Below are 20,098 nucleotides of genomic sequence, written 5' to 3' on the forward strand. Positions count from 1 at the left end.
TGAATGTTGACAGTTAAAAAACTCCTGGGCCTGCTATGGTGTGGATTTAAGAGGGCAGGTGGGAATTTAATCAAGACTGGTTGACCATATAGTTCAACTAGCACCGGCCATTCTACTCACCTTTATTAGCTTGTGTGTCACTGGAAGAATGTAGTGCATTTTTTGTGTCCTTTCTTTCCTCCTTTTACATTAATTGAAGCCTGTCAGTTTGAAGTATTTATACATGGCAATGGGTTCTATTGTATAAAAGGACGTCTTTTGTAGCTTTGTCCACCGATTGACGAAAATAAAATTATTATGCTTTTGAGTGTTTGTTTAAATTTTGTTTCATTCATCGTGCGCGTCACATTTTGGCATTTTCCTCTCGCTCGCCGTAATCTGCCTGTGCGTGTTTGAGAGACAAGTCGTTGCCACCAATCACAACAGCCTCGCAACATTTTCCAGCCAATCCTCAGTAGTTTGTTCAAAGTACACTTCCATTTATGGATCAGCAAGCACTTCCTCGTTGAGGTGAAGGCTACAAAACGTGTCCCTGCGATGCGAGCCTTGGAGAGTGAAAACACAGGACACGGGAGACGTCACACATCTCGGATTACTGAAGGCATCTGTAAGCGGACAGACCTGTGTGAATATGGGGGTAAGCATAGAACAAAGCTTTATTTTTAAGTAATTCAGGTTATTTATGAGTGATGACTAGTTATATTGGGTAATAGGGCGGTGGTTTCTGCGTTGTATCATCGCGTGATTGGCTACCTTTCTTGACTGATTGAGTGCTTGTCCAATGATTACAGAATTGAGACATATTAACCAATAAGGTATAAGGTCGTATTGGAATTGTACTGTTACTCATAGCTTGCCAGCTCCTTTATGTCTCTATTGGCTATTGTTGTCCAATCACAATTCACAAAGCTTCCGCGTGAGTGACACTGTTCTAGCCCAATAAATGCCTCGCTGGTATTTCTGTGATTGGTCCAATTCACGGTTGTGGGCGGGGTATAGTGGTGTTTTGTGATGGGATGGAAAATGGCGGCTGTTCTTAGACCGCAGTAACTTTCTACTATACTAGTACTAACAGCAACAATAATATATCATGTTTACTTGCAGTGTATTGGAGGTATCCGAATGAAAACGTATTCGGATTATGTTAAGTTTTGTGTTGGTATGAGGAAGACGAGTTCAAGAAAGCTAATATTAGCTGGGCACGGCTTGGGATGGCGAGGCAAGGAACAAAGCTCGAGTACACAGACAGAACAGTTTTTATGAAAAATATGATTTTATGTTAACTCTCACTTCCTTTCGGTGCAATAGTGTACTTAAAGTTAGCCAATCTAAACGAGTCTTACCACAGGTAAAACTTCCCATATTTGTCTGACTTAAACTCACCAATCCCGAATGAAGTCAACAAGTATAAGGAAACATTGGGAAAAGACGATTAACGTCTGATAGTTTTGGAATGCAGCAAAGGCATTGAATAAATAGCTAATCGTTTCACTTAGCCAGCTTTGGGATACTTATGTTGATCAGTAGCTGTTGTAGTTAGTAACTTAGCGCAACTTACTCTGAAAGCAGCCGTGGTGAACACACGCCTTCTCGCTGCTTGTTTACTATCGCTACCCACTGCAGCCATGTGGTGCCTCGGTCAAACTTAGCTGCTCCACAGATATTTATATTCATTCTTTGCTTCGTTAACTACCCGAATTTAGTTGGACAAAGGCCGGTTCCCAGTGATAATGGATGAGTCCAAACCGCGCTACAGTAAAAGGCTGGTAAGTGTAAGTGATTGGGGCCACGTTTGGTCTATTGTATATGGCATGAAGGTTCATGTGTGTATTATATGTTTTCTATAGGCTTGTCCGTTAACTATGGCAAGATACAAAAACAATGACGAGGTTTGGTATAAAAGAAAAAAAAACTTTCCACGGAGATCGGTCCCTGACCATGTGTGTAGGAATATAAAAGCTGTAAATAATACAGTGCAACTATATGTTGAAGCGCTGCCGAAAGGCTGAAGATGTTGATTTTGTTATTTACTTGCTGTCCATCGAGTACAGCTCGTGTTACCCCTAAAAGTGGGTAATGTGATTTGATAAACTATGATACACAGCTTAAAGAGGGATGAGTAGGAAAGTGAGGCGTTCGATGTGGATCCAGGAGCAATCAGAAAGACCAAGGAAGATGGGGAGTTAGCAAGATGTTCATGCCTTTGGGGACACAAGACAAAAGGATAACAAGAAACAGAGAGGCGTGGGTCCTAAAATAGGTGAGAGCATAGGACAAATAGAAACCATCGCATATTTCCTCTTCAGTGACAAAAGAGGAGGGGACGATGAACAAAAGGGAAGAGGCGCTTGTCAGAGCTGGAGATGGAGAAAGGAAGAGGCAGATTGTCATTCCCTCTTTTTTTTTTTTTTTTTTTTGCTTTTCAAGTGGTGTCATATTGTGTCAGTGGTGCATCTACAGAGGTGATGACTGTGTAGCAGTGTAATGTCTGCACACTGACTGGAGGACAGATTTATGAAGAAATTACTTGAGGGAATCCATTGAGTATAACGTTATTATATTATAACTCATTTTAAAAATTCAGTGATGTGGCTTTTCTTTAACTTTGCTTGCTGGCATTCTGAAGTTTGATTCTTGTTGCACAGTATGCAATGAAATGATAGCTGATTGCTTATTGCACATTATCAACAGCACATACTGAACAGTTTAGATCTATTCTCATTTTTAGAACCCCTGTTTAACCAGCATGGATGATTTTTGTTGGAAGATTTTATCAGCTGTAGGTAATGGGATCAATGAGTAGGCCTACAAAATGAAACTCTGAGCTGTTAACTGGTAAATATGATCTGCATGTTAATCTGACATGGTCATAAATGCCTGAAGAGTTTGTATTGAATTGGATTGTGGTACATTGTAATTCTTAATATTCAAGTCACTTATTTATTCCACTTTGATTGTTATTAAGGCTGTGTGTCTGAATTTGCCAGAAAGACACACTGAAACTATGTACTGGTACAATACACCAGTGTAATCAGAAAACATTGTGTTAAGATAAGTGTATCACATGGTCAAATGCAGACACTAGTGAAGCGGTGAGAGAGATTATGGAGCACGGGGAGGGGTTGGGGGCTCAGCCTGGGATTATCCCCGTATCATCTGTCATTACCTGGGACCCCTCCTGAAGAGCAGCAGCCTTAGTTCCAGTGTTTGAAAAAGCAATATTAAAATAATATTCAGCACATTTCATCATGTACAAGAGGTAATAGTCTACTTCATGCTATTTTCTTGTGCCTGGTGTATAGCTTCCATCCATCTGTGTATACCTGTTTTCTCCCCACTGAGGCTATTTTAAACTCTGGTCTCTTGACACTTTGCATTCACATCAAACATCTTTATGCACACAACAGTGCAGTGCAGCCGGCGAAAGTCTTTTTGACTTCCCTGCACTTCTCAGTAGTAGTTAAATGCTCGCTGTTTTTTTTTTTTTTTGTTGTTGTTGTTGTTGTTTTTTCCATTTCACCTATTGTTGTCAGTTTGTTGTTGACTGTAGCTTGTAGATATTGCTTTGCTTTGTCTGGTTGACTGTTTTATTCTGGAGAGGAAAACATTGTGGTGTTTGTACATACATGTTCTGATAGGAGGGCTGTCAGGTTGTTAAAATTTGTTGCCTGATTTAGACCATAGATTTTTTTTTTCCATTGAGAGCTTGCAGATATTGTTGTTGTTCTGTCTTCCCTCTCTTATTTTATGTTCACCCATCCACCCGCCGTTCTCTCTTCTCAGCGGGCTGGTACCCGGCGACGTTACCATGACGATGGCATCTCAGATGAAGAGATTGACGGAAGGAGGATGTTTGACCTGGAGGAGAAAGTCCACAGTCAGAGGTTCAGCTCTGACCGGGTCGTTCACATGCAGGGAAAAGGTATGCAGCACAGTCAGTCATGTGAAAGGCTCAGTTGAATTTGTGCTGTTAGAGGAGAGGTGTGTCAGGCTTTAACAGTTCCCTGATTATTAAGACTGCTTGACGTCAGTGCTTCTAACCTGACACACAGCTCACCAATGCAGTTTTGTGTGTGTATATATGTGGAATCAGGAATTAGAAAAATGGAATGGCTATCATACCAAAACTGAGATTGATGGAGAGACCTTGGAACATTTCTTGGTCACATGTTGATGTTTGTGTCTTTTAGACTTCACATACGAGTTCATCCAGAGAAGCGGGCTGAGGGACCCCATCCTCTTTGACAAACCCGAAGGACTAGGAATCAAGTAGGCATCCACTCTGTTATTTTAAACTCTCTTCTTCTTTCTGCTCCATTGGACGTAATAACTGTCTGCTGGCATAATTTGACGCATAAAGCAAATAACAAGAGACTTGTAAAATGTTTATGAACCTCTCGTTGTTCCACAGGATGCCTGACCCTGATTTCAGTGTCAATGATGTCAAGATGTTTGTTGGTAAGACTCCAGACATTATAAGTGTTCTTCCTTTAATGAATTCAATGCCATAGAGCGGTCACTTTCTCAAAAAGTCATGTACGAATGAATTTGAACTAACAAATAATTAGTTTGATTAATTCAGACACAACCCAGATACAGTAATGTGTCTCAGATACAGTTTGCTGTGCATATATGGCCAGCGATGTCCATCCGTCAGCGGTCAGAGAGAGTCTTATTGTTCAGCATAGTCTTATATTTTCCAGTGTGCTTCTCAGATGCTTCAGTGTGGTGATTATCTGATCAGCATGGCTTTGCTTGCTACTGTCCTCTATTTTTATTTATTAGCTCACTTTACTTATTGGTCAAAGAGCGTGCAATAGGTCAAGCTGATAGTGATTTTTAAGAATGGCCTCTGCTGGATCACAAGACAAACTACTTCAAACGGTCTGTTGTGCTTATAGACTGTAAATTTTGAATCGGAACAGGTCATTACAGTTCGAATATATATAATATTCCTCACTTACTTTTGGTGTTACATCAGTCTTATTATTAATAAACTGCTCAGTTATTTATCTATTTATTTTTGTTTTAATTATTTAATTGTATTTTAAATTTCTCACATGTTTTGAAATGTGCTCTATGAATAGATTTGACTTGACTTGAATAAAGGGCGGCAACTGACAGTTATTGTATTGGTTTATATCAGTTAGTATGTTGATTATTTTCTCTATTAATTGATTAAACCTTTGTTTTATAAAATAGAGAGGTTTAGAAATTAGAGAAAAATGCCCATCGCAATTTCATAACATCCAAGGTGATTCATTTTATCTGACCAACGGTCCAAAACCCAAAGAAAGAGAAACTCAACAATGTTCACATTGGAGAAGCTGGAACTATTGATTATTTCAACAGTTGGCAACTAATTGACTATTGACTGATGAATTGATGAATCTTTGACCTCTCTCCTCTCAGGTAGCAGACGTATGATAGATGTGATGGATGTGAGCACTCAGAAGGGGACAGAGATGTCCATGGCCCAGTGGACTCGTTACTATGAGACTCCTCCATCTCAGAGAGACAAGCTCTATAATGTTATCAGCCTGGAGTTCAGCCACACCAAGCTGGAGAACCTGGTCAGGAGACCTGCCACGGTACGTACACACTTCAACACAGTGCACCAATGGATGTGATTGTACTTTGAACCAGTATATTAATACATTTCTTTTTTCTTTTTTTTTATTCATCTGTCCTGTATGAGTGTAGGTGGATCTGATAGACTGGGTGGACAACATGTGGCCTCGTCACCTGAAAGAGAGACAGAGAGACTCAACCAACTCTATCACAGACATGCAGTATCCCAAAGTACAGAAGTGAGATCTCCCTTGTTCACTGCATTCATGACTTAAATTCAGCTTGAAATGAAACATAATTCCTTTATGCTGCTGCTGCTGTTCTTGTGTCTGCAGATACTGCCTGATGAGTGTGGAGGGCTGCTATACAGACTTTCACATTGACTTTGGAGGGACCTCTGTGTGGTACCACATACTGAGAGGAAGCAAGGTGGGGCTATGGTAGAGTATAGTTACAGCCCCATATTTCTCATTTTGGGTTAAAAGGGTGCACCTGGAAGTAAAAATAATGAATAAATGTCCAGTCCAGAATGTTTCTTAAATCATTTCTGTTCTCCTCAGTAAACATCCAAAACGTGTGCTGATGTAATTTTGCTCAGTGATGCAGAGTGGAATGTGTTTTCTAAACGTAGTGATGTATTATCAGGTGTTCTGGCTGATCCCACCCACCCCTCAGAACCTGGAGCTGTATGAGAACTGGGTGCTCTCTGGAAAACAGGGAGACATTTTCCTGGGAGACCGAGCATCTGACTGCCAGAGGATTGAACTGAAGCAAGGCTGCACCTTCATCATACCCTCAGGTAAACATTAACATCCACACACACTCTCAATACATGCTAAAGGATTTCAGTAATGTGACAGGAAATAAATATTGATGTGTGTGTGTGTGTGGTGTTCTCAGGGTGGATTCATGCAGTCTACACACCTGTGGATTCTATGGTGTTTGGAGGAAACTTCCTTCACAGCTTCAATATTCCTACGCAACTTAACATCTGTAATATAGAGGACCGCACGCGGGTTTGTTCACACACACACACACACACACACACACAAACTCCTATGAGCTGTAAATGACAGGAAGTGATGTTTTTTCAAATGGCTGATGAGCCTCTTTTATCCCTTCTGCAGGTTCCAGTAAAGTTCCGTTACCCCTTCTACTATGAGATGTGCTGGTACGTGTTGGAGCGCTACGTCTTCAGCATGACCAAGACATCCTACCTCACACCAGAGTTTCAGAAACACTCGCTAGGCATTGGTATGTACAGGCAAACAAGCGTTTTACGATGGGGTTTTATGCTGATGGATGGAGGTGGGTAACTCGTTTCTTCTGTCAGGTCTGAAGAAGCCTTCCAGCTCAGATCCAGCCAGTGAGCAGGTGAAGGACGGGGAGGAAGGTGTCAGTGATGAAGATGCTTCAGAGCCTGATAAGCCAGCAGTTAAAGTTAATTTGACTCCCTTGGAGCTGGAGGGGCTGTGGAACCTGCTGGGAAAACTGGAGGCGCTGCCGTCCAACAAGAAGTGCGTCCCAGCAGGGATACACAATGCACCAGCTCTCATTACACACATCAAGGTAGCAGCTTGTGTGTGTGTGTGTGTGTGTGTGTGTGTGTGTGTGTGTGTGTTCCCAGACAAAGGTTAAACATTGTAATACCTTTTATTAACTGGTGGTGTAATAATATTAACTACTGTCCTGCAGGCACTTCTTAAGGAACATGCCAATGACAATCCCAAACTGTCCTACACAGGAAAACCAATCATCAAGTGGCCAAAGAGGGTGAGTAGCAGTTACTAATGGACACACTGAACAGTAGTTATGATAAAATGAATAATGAAATAATAATGACAATGGAAGTTTGGTTGTTTTTATGTTTACTTTAACTCGTGGCATATGTTTTTATTGTATGTTTGTTTTTATGGTCTTAATTTGAACTTTTATTCCTGTGAAGCACTTTGTGAATTTTATTTCTGTTAAAGGTGCTAGACTAAATAAACGTATTATTATTATTATTATTATTATTATTATTATTATTAGTTTTGTCACTAGGAATAAATGTTCATTAATATCAGTGCCAAATATATCTGTTTGCCTCATGAGGAAAAGTCTCTACTGTGTAAGTAAGAAACACCCTTGTGAAAAAACACACGTGGCAGTGAAAATGCAGTTTTTTTTGAGTTTGTTTTATCTTTATTTAACCAGGACTCTTGAGATAAATGATTTCCTTTACAAGAGAGACCTGGTCTAAATGTCAGCGTGAGATAGATATGAGATGGTTACATCATTAAATTACAAGAGTCACATGTAGCACAAAGAACTAAACCTTTAAACCAATTCCATTACTCATGAAACATTTTTGAATGCGATGCTTGAACATTTGATATGGATGCAGATGAAGTTTATCTTGTAAATGATTCCAAGCCCAAGGTGCGGAGTAGGAAAATGCAGTTTTCTGCAGAAGTGAAAGTTCTGAGTAGACTCTAAAGGACAGTGCTCCCTCTTATATCTCTGTCATGCTTTATTTTTCTGCTCCTCTCCACCAGCCGTCGTGGTATCAGCCTCCTCCTCCACCGCCTCCTCCTCGTCCTAAATTGGCCACCACTCCCATCATCCCACGACCACAGAAGCCAGCCTCCTCCATGTCTGTGCTGAGGCGGCGTAGGGTCAGGTAACCAAGGCGATTAGCTTGAAAGTTGTTTTAGGCACTCAAATTAGTTTTCACTTGTTTGTGTTCACCTGTTTAGCCTTCTATTATTCATGAAAGTATGTGTGTTGCTGTCATTTGTTTTTTTTTCTTCTGTGCAGGTGTAAGCGCTGTGAGGCCTGTATGAGAGCAGAGTGTGGAGACTGTAATTTCTGCAGAGACATGAAGAAGTTTGGAGGACCTGGAAAGCTCAAGCAGACCTGCGTGCTGCGACAATGTCTCTCTGTAAGTGACTGTGATTTTTTTTTTTTTTTTTTTAAATATTTTTTTGTAAATGTACAGTATATGGTAAATATGTCTGATTTTTAAATTACCCTCTGTCCCCTCTAGCCGGGCCTTCCTCTGTCCGCGGTGTGTGAAATCTGCAAGGAGCCCAATCAGGAGGAAACTGGAGACCCCTCCCTCACTCTGATGGAATGTTCCAACTGTGCGCAGATAGTCCACCCCGCCTGCCTCACGGTACACACACACACACACACACACTATTCTTCTTTTCAGTATTTAGGACGGATCCACTGAAGTTACAGTGATGCGCCCCACAAGGCCAAGAGACATAACATGAAGTTATAGTGGACAATAGGGATGCATGTTGACACCTCTAACTTCAGCGACAAATACATTTCCTGTAGTTGGTTTATAATAAAAAAATCTCAATGTGATTCGCCTATTCAAAGCTCTAAATGTGAAACAAGAGCAGCAGGAAGTGATTGTTTTGAATGTTAAGCAGTGACTTACTATAGCAGATTTCAATACAGCCTTAGGAGTGCATTCTGATTTGTGAAAATGAACATAAATAAATAAGTTTGCAATCAACTCTGAGCTCTGAAGACCAACTGATTGATCTCGATCAACCAGATGGTGACCACATGGTTATGTAACGTGGATACCAGGTGTAAACAAGGTACGTGTCTCCATCTGTTTCTGCAGGTTCAGGGTGAAGGAGTGGTTAATAAAGACCTGCCCAGCTGTTGGGAGTGTCCAAAGTGTGTCCAAGGGATCACTGACCCAGAGGTACACAACCTTCTTTTGTACACACTAACAGACACTCTCAGGTATCCCTACCTCTTGTATGCACACATATTGAATACACAGCTGCAGACAGTCTTCTCAGTGTCTTTGCAAACTCCTGAGGTCTCTCTTGCACTTAGTCCATCATGCCGGCGGGCACATGTACTTGGTTCTAGTGTGTCAAAGCTAATGGGTATTGTGTGTCTCCTGTCTGTTTGTGTTTCATTATTTGATTCTTTTTGTTTGGTTTTGTTTTCTTTTTTTTTTTGTTGCTGTATTATTTCCTTCTTTATTTGTATTCATTTAACTGCGTCAGTCATCAGGCAGCGATGAATCGTTGGCTGCCGGCCACCAGCAGCACATCCGTCCCCATGGCCCCCTGGTCCTCAGGCTGGGCCCTGGGCCCTCTGCTACAATAGGGGGTCCTGTGGGCTCCCAGCAGGATGGGGAGGTGGTCCGCTGTGGTTTCTTCCCTCCTCCTCCTCCTCTTCCTTCCTGCTCTTCCACCTCCTCAGCGTCACTTCTATTGGTGGCGGCCCCTCTGCCTTCTCAGCCAATCAGCTCGAGACTGGTGAGAGGTGCCGCCTACTCTATACATCCACCCGTCTGTCGCGTGCACCCTACCTGTTTTTTTCCTTTCCATTTTCAAGAGAAGAGACACAACTCCTGTTGAAATAATCTGTGTTCAGATTGTTTGTACAAGAGCAGTGCCTCTTGTCTCAGACTGCTGGCTGTTTTTCTTTCTCCATACTTTCTACATTCTAAATTATTTTCTCATGGCTCATCATAATGGACAGTGTGTAGCCTGCTTTTGACAGGTTTAATCAAGTCCCACTCAGTCATTTTGTGATTGTGGACACAGCATATATGCTATAAAACATGTAGGTTTTACAAGGTCAGTTTCTTCACTTCAAAATAATGAACTACCTTTTCTTAAGATTCTAGAAGTATGGATTGATGTGTCAGAAAGAGGTTGAGAAGCTGATGTAGCTCAGTGGCACTTCTTCATTTACCTTTTAATCCCTGGATGAACTGCCGTTGTGACACTTAACACTGTCTGTCCGTCCCTCCATCACTCCAGTAGCTGACTATCAGCAGACAGAGGATGTTGTCAAGTAGTTGTCATGATTGTGCTCCTTCTCTCTGAGCTAATCACTCTGTTGGCCCACTGCTCCCAATGCAAAATGGAGAAAAATGCTACAAAGATTTCTGGTCCTTGTTTAGTCCATAAATACCAAAATGAGATGTCAGGTTTTTCTGTGAATTTTGATTGATGATTTTTGTATTTATTTATTTATTTATTTTTGAAAGCAACAAGCCCAAATATCTAATACTGTTCTTATTATAGCACATAATGCTAATCTAAGATGTAAAAACAAAGTGTCAGACACATCATACAGTACCAAGACACATCGTCACACAAACATGCGGAAATGATCAATAACAGAAATGAAAGGAATATTCTCTTCACTGTGTTATATGTTCAAGACATTTCTAAAATGCTTACTAAAAAGCTGCTCTTGTTCCTGGCAACATGTTGTTATTTCTGTATAAAAATGACTTAAATATGTGACAAGCTATAATTATGACTGTAAGATTGTGAGTGATAAATATTCAGATAAATTTCAAACTTTTGGGATTACAGTGTTATTGTGTGGCTTCAGAACACTTGAACAGTAGAAGTCTAAAAATATATATAGTAATATAGTTTCAAAGATAATTTGTATCTCATTCATTAAAAATGATCGATTTTTGTTTTAATTTCTTTGGTATAATGGTATACGCATGATGTACTCTGAGGTGTTCTGCTTTTTTAAAACACACTAGTCTGCACAAAGGATGCACTAGATTGTTTCATGTTCTTTAACTTCACCTTGTTTAGAGACTCTCTATACAACCCTAACTATATTTAATATTTATTTAACTTTATTGTTACTAATGAGGAGGAGTATCAGCAAGAGCTTCACTTCAGGGTAAACTCTTCCTTTAATGAGTGGAGAAGTATTTTGCCATGGCTTCCAATGGATAGTCTTTTTGTACTGAAGTTTCCACTCCGACAACAATGGAAATAATGGCAGAACATCAAAGAAACAGATCTAATCTACGAGAAGAATCTCTTGACAGGAGTCTTTCTGATATTTAGCTGTCAGTTTTTTAAGTCACTTCTGAGATTTTTTTTTTCTCTTCCTCCAGCAGTCTAGAGGAGACAAAGGTGAAGGCCTTCCAGTGGTAAGTGTTTATTGTTGGGTCTCTACTGTAATATGTCAACCGTATTTTCTCTAATAGTGGCCGGGGCATTTATTTACCTCAACGGCAGAGGGTACCAGGCCTTTATTGGAAGCAGGCTTATATTAGAGACAGATAAGTATATTTGTTCATACTTTAGTACGAAGCCTCCCTGTTTTCTGATCTGCTTCCGTTTGCTCTGTTAAATTTAATTACTGCGTTATGCTATTAATAAAATTAAAAGCCTTCATTTCCCGACTTTTATTGTGAGACATTACACAAACATTTCAATATATATATATTCAATATAACTTGTGTGAAGTATGACCGGTCAAGTACAGGAGGGGAAATATGGCCAGTGTTAGTTAAAAACTAAACAAATCTGAGGTAACGTTACGCTGGATATAAACATTAATAGCCAGTTAACAGCACATTCAAATATCAAATATCAATCAGCTGTCTCTCTAGCTCCAAGCTAACTTTCTTCCTCCCACCACCAGCTAGCCATGCTCTCCTCCTGTCAGCTAACAGCAGCTCACGCTTCTGTTTTTTCCAGTATCTGATTCTTTTCGGATCAGTGTCAAAATGTCTTGCAGCTTTCACTCCTTAATTTTCCTCCACATATTGCAAAACTCTCTCTTTGAATTTGACGTCAGACTTCTGTCTGGTAGGGGCCATGTTCACTCTCTACAGTGTTGTAGCATTGGTGTAATGGAAAATTTAGTCACTGACACTTGCACAGGTCCTATATGCTACTTCAAATATAGCTACCGCCATCTTGTGGTACTTGTACATTACTACAAACTACAATCACATTATAACAGGCACCAAGAGGAGCGGGGTGGACATTTCTTTTCATTTGATAACGTTAAAAGTAAAGTTAGGCTTTGCTCGGTTTCCCAACTCATTTTAAAAAAAGACGAGAGAAAAAGAGAGAGAGGGAGCTAGAGAGTGAATGAAGAGATGGAGCTGGTAAGAACGCGGTGAACCAGATCAATAAAAAAAAAAAAAATCTAATTGTTTCACAGGGGTTACTTTCTAGAGCACAAATAAACACACCTACACCCCTGCACATCACCGTACAACCCTGCAGCGGTGTGCAGCAACACCTGATTTGGTCTGAATACGGCCTTAATCCATCCTTGTTTTTTCTCTCCCCGGCCTGTATTTGTGGCCGGCCTTTATTTGTTCTTGTCGTCCACACCCCCGGCCACTATTAGAGAAAATACGGTATTTCATTTCAGAATACTCTTTTGATCAAAGGTCTCTAACAATTTCCTTCTTGTGTCTATTTTTTTCCGTACCCCCCCTCCCCATCCGTCATTCTCTGCCTCATTCCCTCCTCCCCAATGTTTTCATATCTTTTATCATTCTCCTTCCTCCCATCCTTTGACTCCTTATGTCCATGCGTCTCCAGAAGCGGAAATCTTCCTCCCTGTTGGACGCTCGCATGGCTAAGATTTACCGACGACAGAGACACAGCCGCGATGGAGACGACTCTGTCAGCGATGACGATGATGAAGGTTCGAAGCACTTTTCACTGCCTGCTGCCTGTCAATAGCACTTACTCTGTAACTGATTCATCTCAAAAAATTTTGTAGAAGTTCAACAGCATCACTCACATTGGGTACAGGATATAAAGGGATATTTTTCAAAATAAAAGAATGTTTCTTTGAAAGAAAGAAATTATATTTGTATTTGATATCCAGATATCGTTAGATAGATATTGTTGTGTTTGTGATCACTTCATTTTGATTCCCTCTCCGCAGCCTCTCAGAGAAGAAAGATGTCATTACAAGCTCGAGGGGGGGGCCACTCTTCCAGGAGGGGGTTTGGTGCCAACAGGAGAGGCCTGCTGAGAGGAGGCTCGGCCCACAGAGGAAGCAGAGGAGGCCTGATTACTCCTGGCTCCTCCTCAGTCCTCAAGCTAAAGCGTGGGATGGGCATGAGGGAAGGTGGGAGGAGGGGGAGAGGGGTGAGGCTGAGGGGAGGCTCCAGGGTGCAGCGGAGGGGAGACTCATCTGAGGAATCTGATGATGACGACGACGACGATGATGAAGAAGATGACGACGACAGTGAAGACGGAGACAAAGAGGAACGGCATCGTCGACGCAGGGGAAGGCGCAGGACTGATGATGATGATGACGATGATGATGACGATGATGAAGATGAGGACAGTGAGGGGCAGGAGTTTGACCCAGAGGAGGAGGAGATGGACACACTGGAAGATGAAGAGGAGGAAGAGGAGGAGGAGGAAGGACACTGGGATTCAGACCCAGAGCCTCCGGTGCTCCTGGTGTCTGATCTGAATGACGACCTGCTTAGTGGCTCCTACCTGACTGTGACTCTACAGCGCCCCCACAAGGCCAAGAGACAATCTGGTAAGTGAACAGTAAACAAATGTAAGAAAATTCAACTGTGGTCAAACAGCAACATGTAAACTATGTGCTACATTTCCTTCTCATGACTGCACTGTGAAATAAAGATGAATGACTTTAATCTCCAACAGAGGTTTGTTGTCCCTTCTAAGGCTCCATAGTTCCAAAGCTGGAAGCAGCCATGGGTCCGCGGACAGCAGCAGTGGTTACAGGTGGTCAGCAGGGCTTCATCCAGAGAAAGACAGCTCTGTCCAAACCTTCACGCCTCAAGAGCAGTGACACCACAGCTGATGGCCAAACCCCACGAGGACCTGGAAGGTAAGGTTGAATGTGTGATAAAATTCAGTTGAATACATTTTCAGTGTGTCAAATGTAGCCTAGTGCGAGATGACACACCACACCTTCCTATTCAGTTAAATGAGAAAGTGTGTCCAAACTTTTGATTGATACTGCATGTATTCAAGGATGATGCTTGTTCTTATTGTCAACAAGTCCCATGTGCAGACCATAAACTATTCAAAAAAAAAAAAAAAAAAAAAAAAAAGGACATGCCTATTGTGACATCACCCACTGGTTTGTGTACTCTGTTTTGAAGCCTCGAGTTTGGCATTTTGACCATCACCATCTTGGTTTTTTGGGCCCTGACGTTAACGTTAGCTGCTAGCTTTGTTAGCACAGTGCATTTACAGTCTATGGTTAACTGTGATATTGCTAATGCTAATTTTGGCTAACAAAAAACAAAAGAAACGCTGAACAAGACTTTTTTTAGGCAACCAGAATGTTACAATTAACTTTTATGAACTGAAAACACACTGAAATAGCATCAGCTACACCTATACTCCTATTATAATCTTGGGTTACGTTACATAATGTGTATAACCAATGTTGTTGCCATGGTAGCAACTTGTCAATCATAAGGTAGCCAGGCCCTGAAACATTCCCTGCTTTGTCTATTTTACTCTAAATGGGACCATAATTTACAAAATGAACATGAAGCTTTATTGAAGAAGACTTGAAACTAAGATTGAGACCATAAATCCATTCTTTTTGGAGTCAGTGGAGTTGCCCTCTGCTGGCCTTTAGAGAGAATGCAGGTTAAAGTCACTTCTGCATTGACCTCATTTTTCAGACCAGGGTCTACCCACTCAGTGCCAAACCAAACCAACTATGAACAGATCCTACTAAAAGTGGTCTGATATATCTTCTTTCTCTGTGCTGTAGACCTCCATTGTTGTCCACAAAAACACATCAGTGAGCCACACTGTTGCACAGACACTGTCCTACTGCCAGAAAAACTCACTGGATTAATCCGCCACTGAAGATAGTCCCCCACAAATGCACTATTTGCTCCTGTTTGAATAACGTTTGATTAAAAACTACAGTGACCAGCTGTTTTAGGAAATTACTTAACCTTTTTAAAAAATTAAACTATATATTTGTGTGCTGTTTTTAAAGATTTACATCCTCAGTAGGAACCAGTAGGCTCAGGACTGAGCCACACACAGTGTAGGGAATAGAGAGAGTGACTAAAATAAGACTAAAAATGAATATTTTTTAGTGGATTTTTTTATTGACAATAAAAATATAGAATAACGCTTGATGGGTGGATTGCATCATCTGAGTAATGTTGATAGTATAAACTCAGGTCAAAGCAAGTTTATTTGTACACTTTTCTACAACAAGGCAGTTCAAAGTGCTTTAAATAAGATGTAAAAGAGGGTGTATAAGTGTGTGTTAAAACCATAGTATATATAGTACTGTGCAAAAGTTTTAGACACTAAAAGTAAAGTGAGGATGCTATCAAAAATAATTCCATTAATTTTTATTTATCAGTTAACTTCATACAAAGTGCAGAAAAGACAAGAAATCTTAATGAAATCAATATTTGGTGTGACCATGCTTTGCCTTTAAAACAACACCGGCTCTCCTCGGTACAACTGCACACAGTTTTTCAAGGTAGTTGTCAGGTCGGTGGTTCAAAGCATCTTGGAGAACTTGTTTCAGTTGTTCTGTGGATTCAGGCATCTCAGCTGCTTCTGTCTCCTCATGTAATCCCAGACCAGCCATGGTCCTCAGAGGCCTGCTGTCCATAACCAGGGGGTTAATTAATTAATGGTACATGAATGCATACAGATGAAGAGAGGAGCTCAGTGCATCATGGGAAGTCCCCCTGCAGTCTAGGCCTATAGCAGCATAACTAGGGGCTGGTCCAAGGCGAGCCTGGTCAGCCCTAACTATAAGCTTTATCAAAAAGGAAAGCTTTAAGCCTACTCTTAAACATAGAGAGTGTGTCTGTCCCCCGGACTGAATCTGGAAGATGGTTCCACAGGAGAGGAGCCTGATAGCAGAAGGCTCTGCCTCTTGTTCTACTTTTGGAGACTCTAGGGAACACAAGTAATCCTGCATTCTGGGAGCGCAGTGTTCTAGTGGGATAATAGGGTACTATGAGCTCTTTAAGATATGATGGTGCCTGACCATTAAGAGCTTTGTTGGTGAGGAGAAGGATTTTCAATTCTGTTCTGCCAAAACAGCGAAGCTAAAATGGGAGAAATATGATCTCTTTTTCTAGTTTTTGTCAGTACACCTGCAGCTGCATTCTTGACCAGCTGAAGAGTCTTTAGAGACTTGTTAGGGCAGCCTGATGATAAGAAATTGCAATAATCCAGCCTAGAAGTAACAAATGTGTGAACTATTTTTTCTGCATCTTTTTGAGACAGGATGTGCCTGATTTTTGCAATATTATGTAAGTGATAAAAGGCAGTCCTTGACATTTGAATAATAGTAAAATCCTGTTAATAGTAAAATCTGCATCCCTAGTGTGAATACATTAGACATTAATTACCCAACCACCATTTAATATATTGTTGACTATGTTGCAGGCCACGTCTCCGTGGTAACCAGGGCGACCGAGGCACAAGGGATCGGTCTGCGTCTTCCACAGAAGAAGAGGAAGCTGCTGCTCCTCCTGCATCCTCCACCCTGTCTCCTCCATCCCTGCTGTCCCTGCCATCCTTTAAAGACGTTGGCAACGAAAGAGGAGGGGAGAAGGAGGTTTGGGTGTCTGTTTTCAGATACTTGAACAGAGCTGAGCTGCTGGCCTGCATGACTGTCTGCAAAGCCTGGTACAAGTGGTACGTCACACTTTTATCTTATTCTACAAGCAAAACTTCATTTTAAGGTACTGTCTTCATTTCTTTAGTTGGAGAGGCACAAAATGAAGTTGTGACACAATATGTGTCCCTGTCCTATGCAGGAGCTGTGACAAGCGTCTGTGGAGCCATGTGGATGTGAGCCGGTGCAGCCCACTCAGTAACCAGGCCCTGGCAGGCATCATCAAACGCCAGCCCACCTCTCTGGACCTGTCCTGGACCCCCCTGGCCAAGAGACAGCTTAACTGTCTGCTCACCAGGCTCCCAGGTACACAACATGCTCATACACACACACAGATATCAGCCGGCCCCTTCCTGTCTCATCCCACCTCACTCTGTCTGTAGGTCTCAGGGAGTTGAGAGTGACCGGTCTGTCCTGGTCCTGTCTGTCAGCACTGGTCTCTCCCACTCTGCCCTACCTGCGACTGCTGGACCTGCGCTGGTGTGAAGGCCTTAAAGACGCCCAGATTAAAGAGCTCATCACCCCGACTGGTCAGTAATGAGCTGGCCCAAAGCTCGGATAACTTCATCTTTCCTCTCCAGATCGACACATCCAGCTCATCCTCTCCTCCTTCCTGTCTCTCCCTGTAGGTTCAGAGTCGTCTCGCAGCAGACTGAGGAACATGGTAACACTGCGTCTGTCCGGTCTGGATGTTAGTGAGTCCACTTTGAGGCTGCTGCAGCGCCACATGCCCCAGCTGGAGAGGCTGGACCTGGCTCACTGCAAGGACATAACCGACTCCTCCATCGCCCTGCTGGCGGCAGCCGGGACACACACTCGCAACAACCTCACTGAGCTCACACTGGCAGGTCGGTTTTTGCGCACAGTTCCACTCCCAAGGGGGATAGTCCTTTTTAATGAGTGCATGGTAGAAGTTAAAATACAGTTTCTGCTTGTCCACTGGGCTTTATCTGCCTATCAGGGCTTCTTTTATGATGCATGGCTGCCACTAACAGTGACATACATACGTCCAGGATCAACTGATTATTGAATCTTTTTTTGATTAATAATTAACTTCCTAAAACGTCATTATAAATGAGAAGAGTTTGTCATATTGTTTGTTGTGAGTGCACAAAATCATGTATTTAAACAGCTTATTCAGTCTCACCAACAGTCAAGTTAAATCGATATTAAAACAGAGGAAGCAAACTATTAACTATTAAAATTGTTTTAATTAATTTTCATTTCATCTTTTGATTAAGTACTAAATTCATTGACTAACAATTTTTTCAGCATGAAAAAGAAACATTGTGTTGGATTATTACCATAATTCTCAAATAAAAGCCAATAGCTTGTAAAGGTTGAGGAAAAACATTAAGAGGGAGTGGAATTATTATTCCACCAGGAATGGCAGGGATTATGCCATGTGAGTGGCAGGAAGGTTTTTAATGTGAAACATCTCTGCAGAAAGTGTTGAATTTCATTGATCCTGTCTTAACAGCAGTTATAAACGACAAGTGAGCGGAATGAATGAGTGAATTAAGACTGCGTTTGTGTTAAACAGAAAGTGAGAGCAGCACGACTGATGTTACTGATACTGATGGAATGAGTGCTGTGGAAATGTACCGAATTTATCAACATGTGAGCATGGAGGAAGTGTGAGTTTGAATCAACAGCAAATTAAAACAGGACCAGATCAGAAAACAGGGAGGCTTCTTACTAAATTTAATGACTTAATGATTTTAAAAATGGCAGATCTTGACTTGAGAATGATGACAATAATGTATTTTCAATCTTTTTTCTTTTTTTTTTTTTTTTTGACTACGATGATCAACAGAAATGCTTGAGGCATCACACAGGTCTTAAATCATAAAGAGCTCTTACTGATTTACTGCAGCTGTGAAAAGCTCAGAAGTTGCACTTGACCAATCAGGATTGAGCAGTAATGATGGATACAGCAGTTGTGAATGTGTGCTTTCTGTCCTGCTTTGAATGGACGAACCTAAGAAACAAAGTGATCAATATAACTAAAGAGATGAGAGCAGCTCCTCACTGTCTGTCTGTACATCTCTCCAGGTTGCGGTCAACTGACAGATGGCTGTCTGTCCTACCTGAAGCGTCTCTCCTCTCTGACTCTGCTGGACCTCAGAGGCTGTAAGAGTATCAGCAGACGAGCCTGCGACGCCTTCATCTCTGACCTGTCCCACACCGCACTCTACTGTATGGTGGAGGAGAAACTCATCCAGCGCCTGGACTAACACATCGAAACATGCTCAACTGTGCATCTTGTCCTTCAAACAGGGAGAGAAGGAAACCTGCATTCAGCTGCCAGAAGAATTAAACCTGACCTGAGTGCAGGTGACTTTAAGCAGCTAATTTGGGAAGTTCAAAGGAACATTCTGGGACATAATCTTACGTGCAATCTTCCCTTGAGTTGATCTCAATTTAATCTCAATACATATATGCCTAGCTTAGCACAAAAGACTGGAAGTAGTGTTTTTGCCGTGCGAGGCTAAACATTGGAACACGAAATTGATATTAATCTTCTCATCTGGCAAAATTTTAAACAAGCATTTTCACAAAATATCAGTTCCTTAAGAAAAGCCACCTATCTGCATGAGGGTGCACGTCAAACTTATGTCCCGGTACAGTTCAGTCAGTACTTCTCCCCCTTTGGTAAAGACAGAACTAGGCCTTGAATCACTGACTTTGTTGACCCCAAAGATTTTTGTGATTTATGGAAGGTTTACATTCGCTTCATATCTTCTGGTATTGCTAGAATGTTCACATGAAAACACCTTGTCTATATATTGACTGAAGCAGGATGGAGCACTGTTTGTTAAGATGTCTTAATACATTTTGGGATATGTAGTACAGAAGAACAGAAAGGTGAACGTATGTTTCTTTACTAATTTGAACAAACTGGGCAGTTGTGTATTATAGTGAGGCTTTCTGTGTGTTCAGGTAATTCCTTGTGTATATATATGTTTGTTTATTTACTCTGTTTTGTGCAGATTAAGATTCACTTGACTATTTAAGTGTGAAAACAATAAAACGTGAACATTTCTATTGCAGAGTTTGTGCAATACCTAAAGCATTACATTTACCTCATATGATATACTGAAAT

At 41.4% G+C, this 20,098-nt stretch overlaps 1 protein-coding gene across 3 annotated transcripts; it reads left to right on the top strand.

Moving 5' to 3' along the window:
- The first annotated feature begins 470 nt into the window (after positions 1–470).
- Positions 471–20,045, top strand: kdm2aa (lysine (K)-specific demethylase 2Aa). 3 transcript variants are annotated; one of them, XM_042392522.1, is made up of 26 exons: positions 1,008–1,219; positions 1,704–1,766; positions 3,784–3,922; positions 4,191–4,269; positions 4,412–4,458; positions 5,413–5,591; positions 5,704–5,810; positions 5,907–6,000; positions 6,217–6,370; positions 6,472–6,587; positions 6,699–6,825; positions 6,905–7,140; positions 7,267–7,344; positions 8,109–8,233; positions 8,371–8,494; positions 8,600–8,728; positions 9,197–9,280; positions 11,471–11,506; positions 12,921–13,026; positions 13,273–13,884; positions 14,034–14,199; positions 16,761–17,012; positions 17,135–17,298; positions 17,376–17,522; positions 17,622–17,840; positions 19,048–20,045. In XM_042392522.1, the coding sequence occupies exons 2-26, from the start codon at positions 1,731–1,733 to the stop codon at positions 19,227–19,229; spliced, it is 3,738 nt and encodes a 1,245-aa protein (XP_042248456.1). In that variant the 5' UTR covers positions 1,008–1,219; positions 1,704–1,730; the 3' UTR covers positions 19,230–20,045. The 3 variants fall into 3 exon arrangements, with proteins under 3 accessions (XP_042248474.1, XP_042248456.1, XP_042248465.1); XM_042392540.1 differs by lacking the exons at positions 1,008–1,219; positions 1,704–1,766 and adding an exon at positions 471–637; XM_042392531.1 differs by having other exon boundaries at positions 1,008–1,766; positions 11,474–11,506.
- Positions 20,046–20,098: the final 53 nt, after the last annotated feature.

This window comes from Thunnus maccoyii, chromosome 2 (assembly GCF_910596095.1).
Source record: "Thunnus maccoyii chromosome 2, fThuMac1.1, whole genome shotgun sequence".
NCBI classification, from domain to species: domain Eukaryota; kingdom Metazoa; phylum Chordata; class Actinopteri; order Scombriformes; family Scombridae; genus Thunnus; species Thunnus maccoyii.

What these genes read in the sequence shown, in the direction of transcription:
- kdm2aa (XM_042392522.1), top strand. Translation starts at nt 1,731, where the DNA reads ATGGATGAGTCCAAACCGCGCTACAGTAAAAGGCTG. An exon ending in CACCTTCATCATACCCTCAG is followed by an intron (nt 6,371 to 6,471) that starts GTAAACATTAAC and finishes TGGTGTTCTCAG; the next exon opens with GGTGGATTCATGCAGTCTAC. An exon ending in TGCAAAGCCTGGTACAAGTG is followed by an intron (nt 17,013 to 17,134) that starts GTACGTCACACT and finishes TGTCCTATGCAG; the next exon opens with GAGCTGTGACAAGCGTCTGT.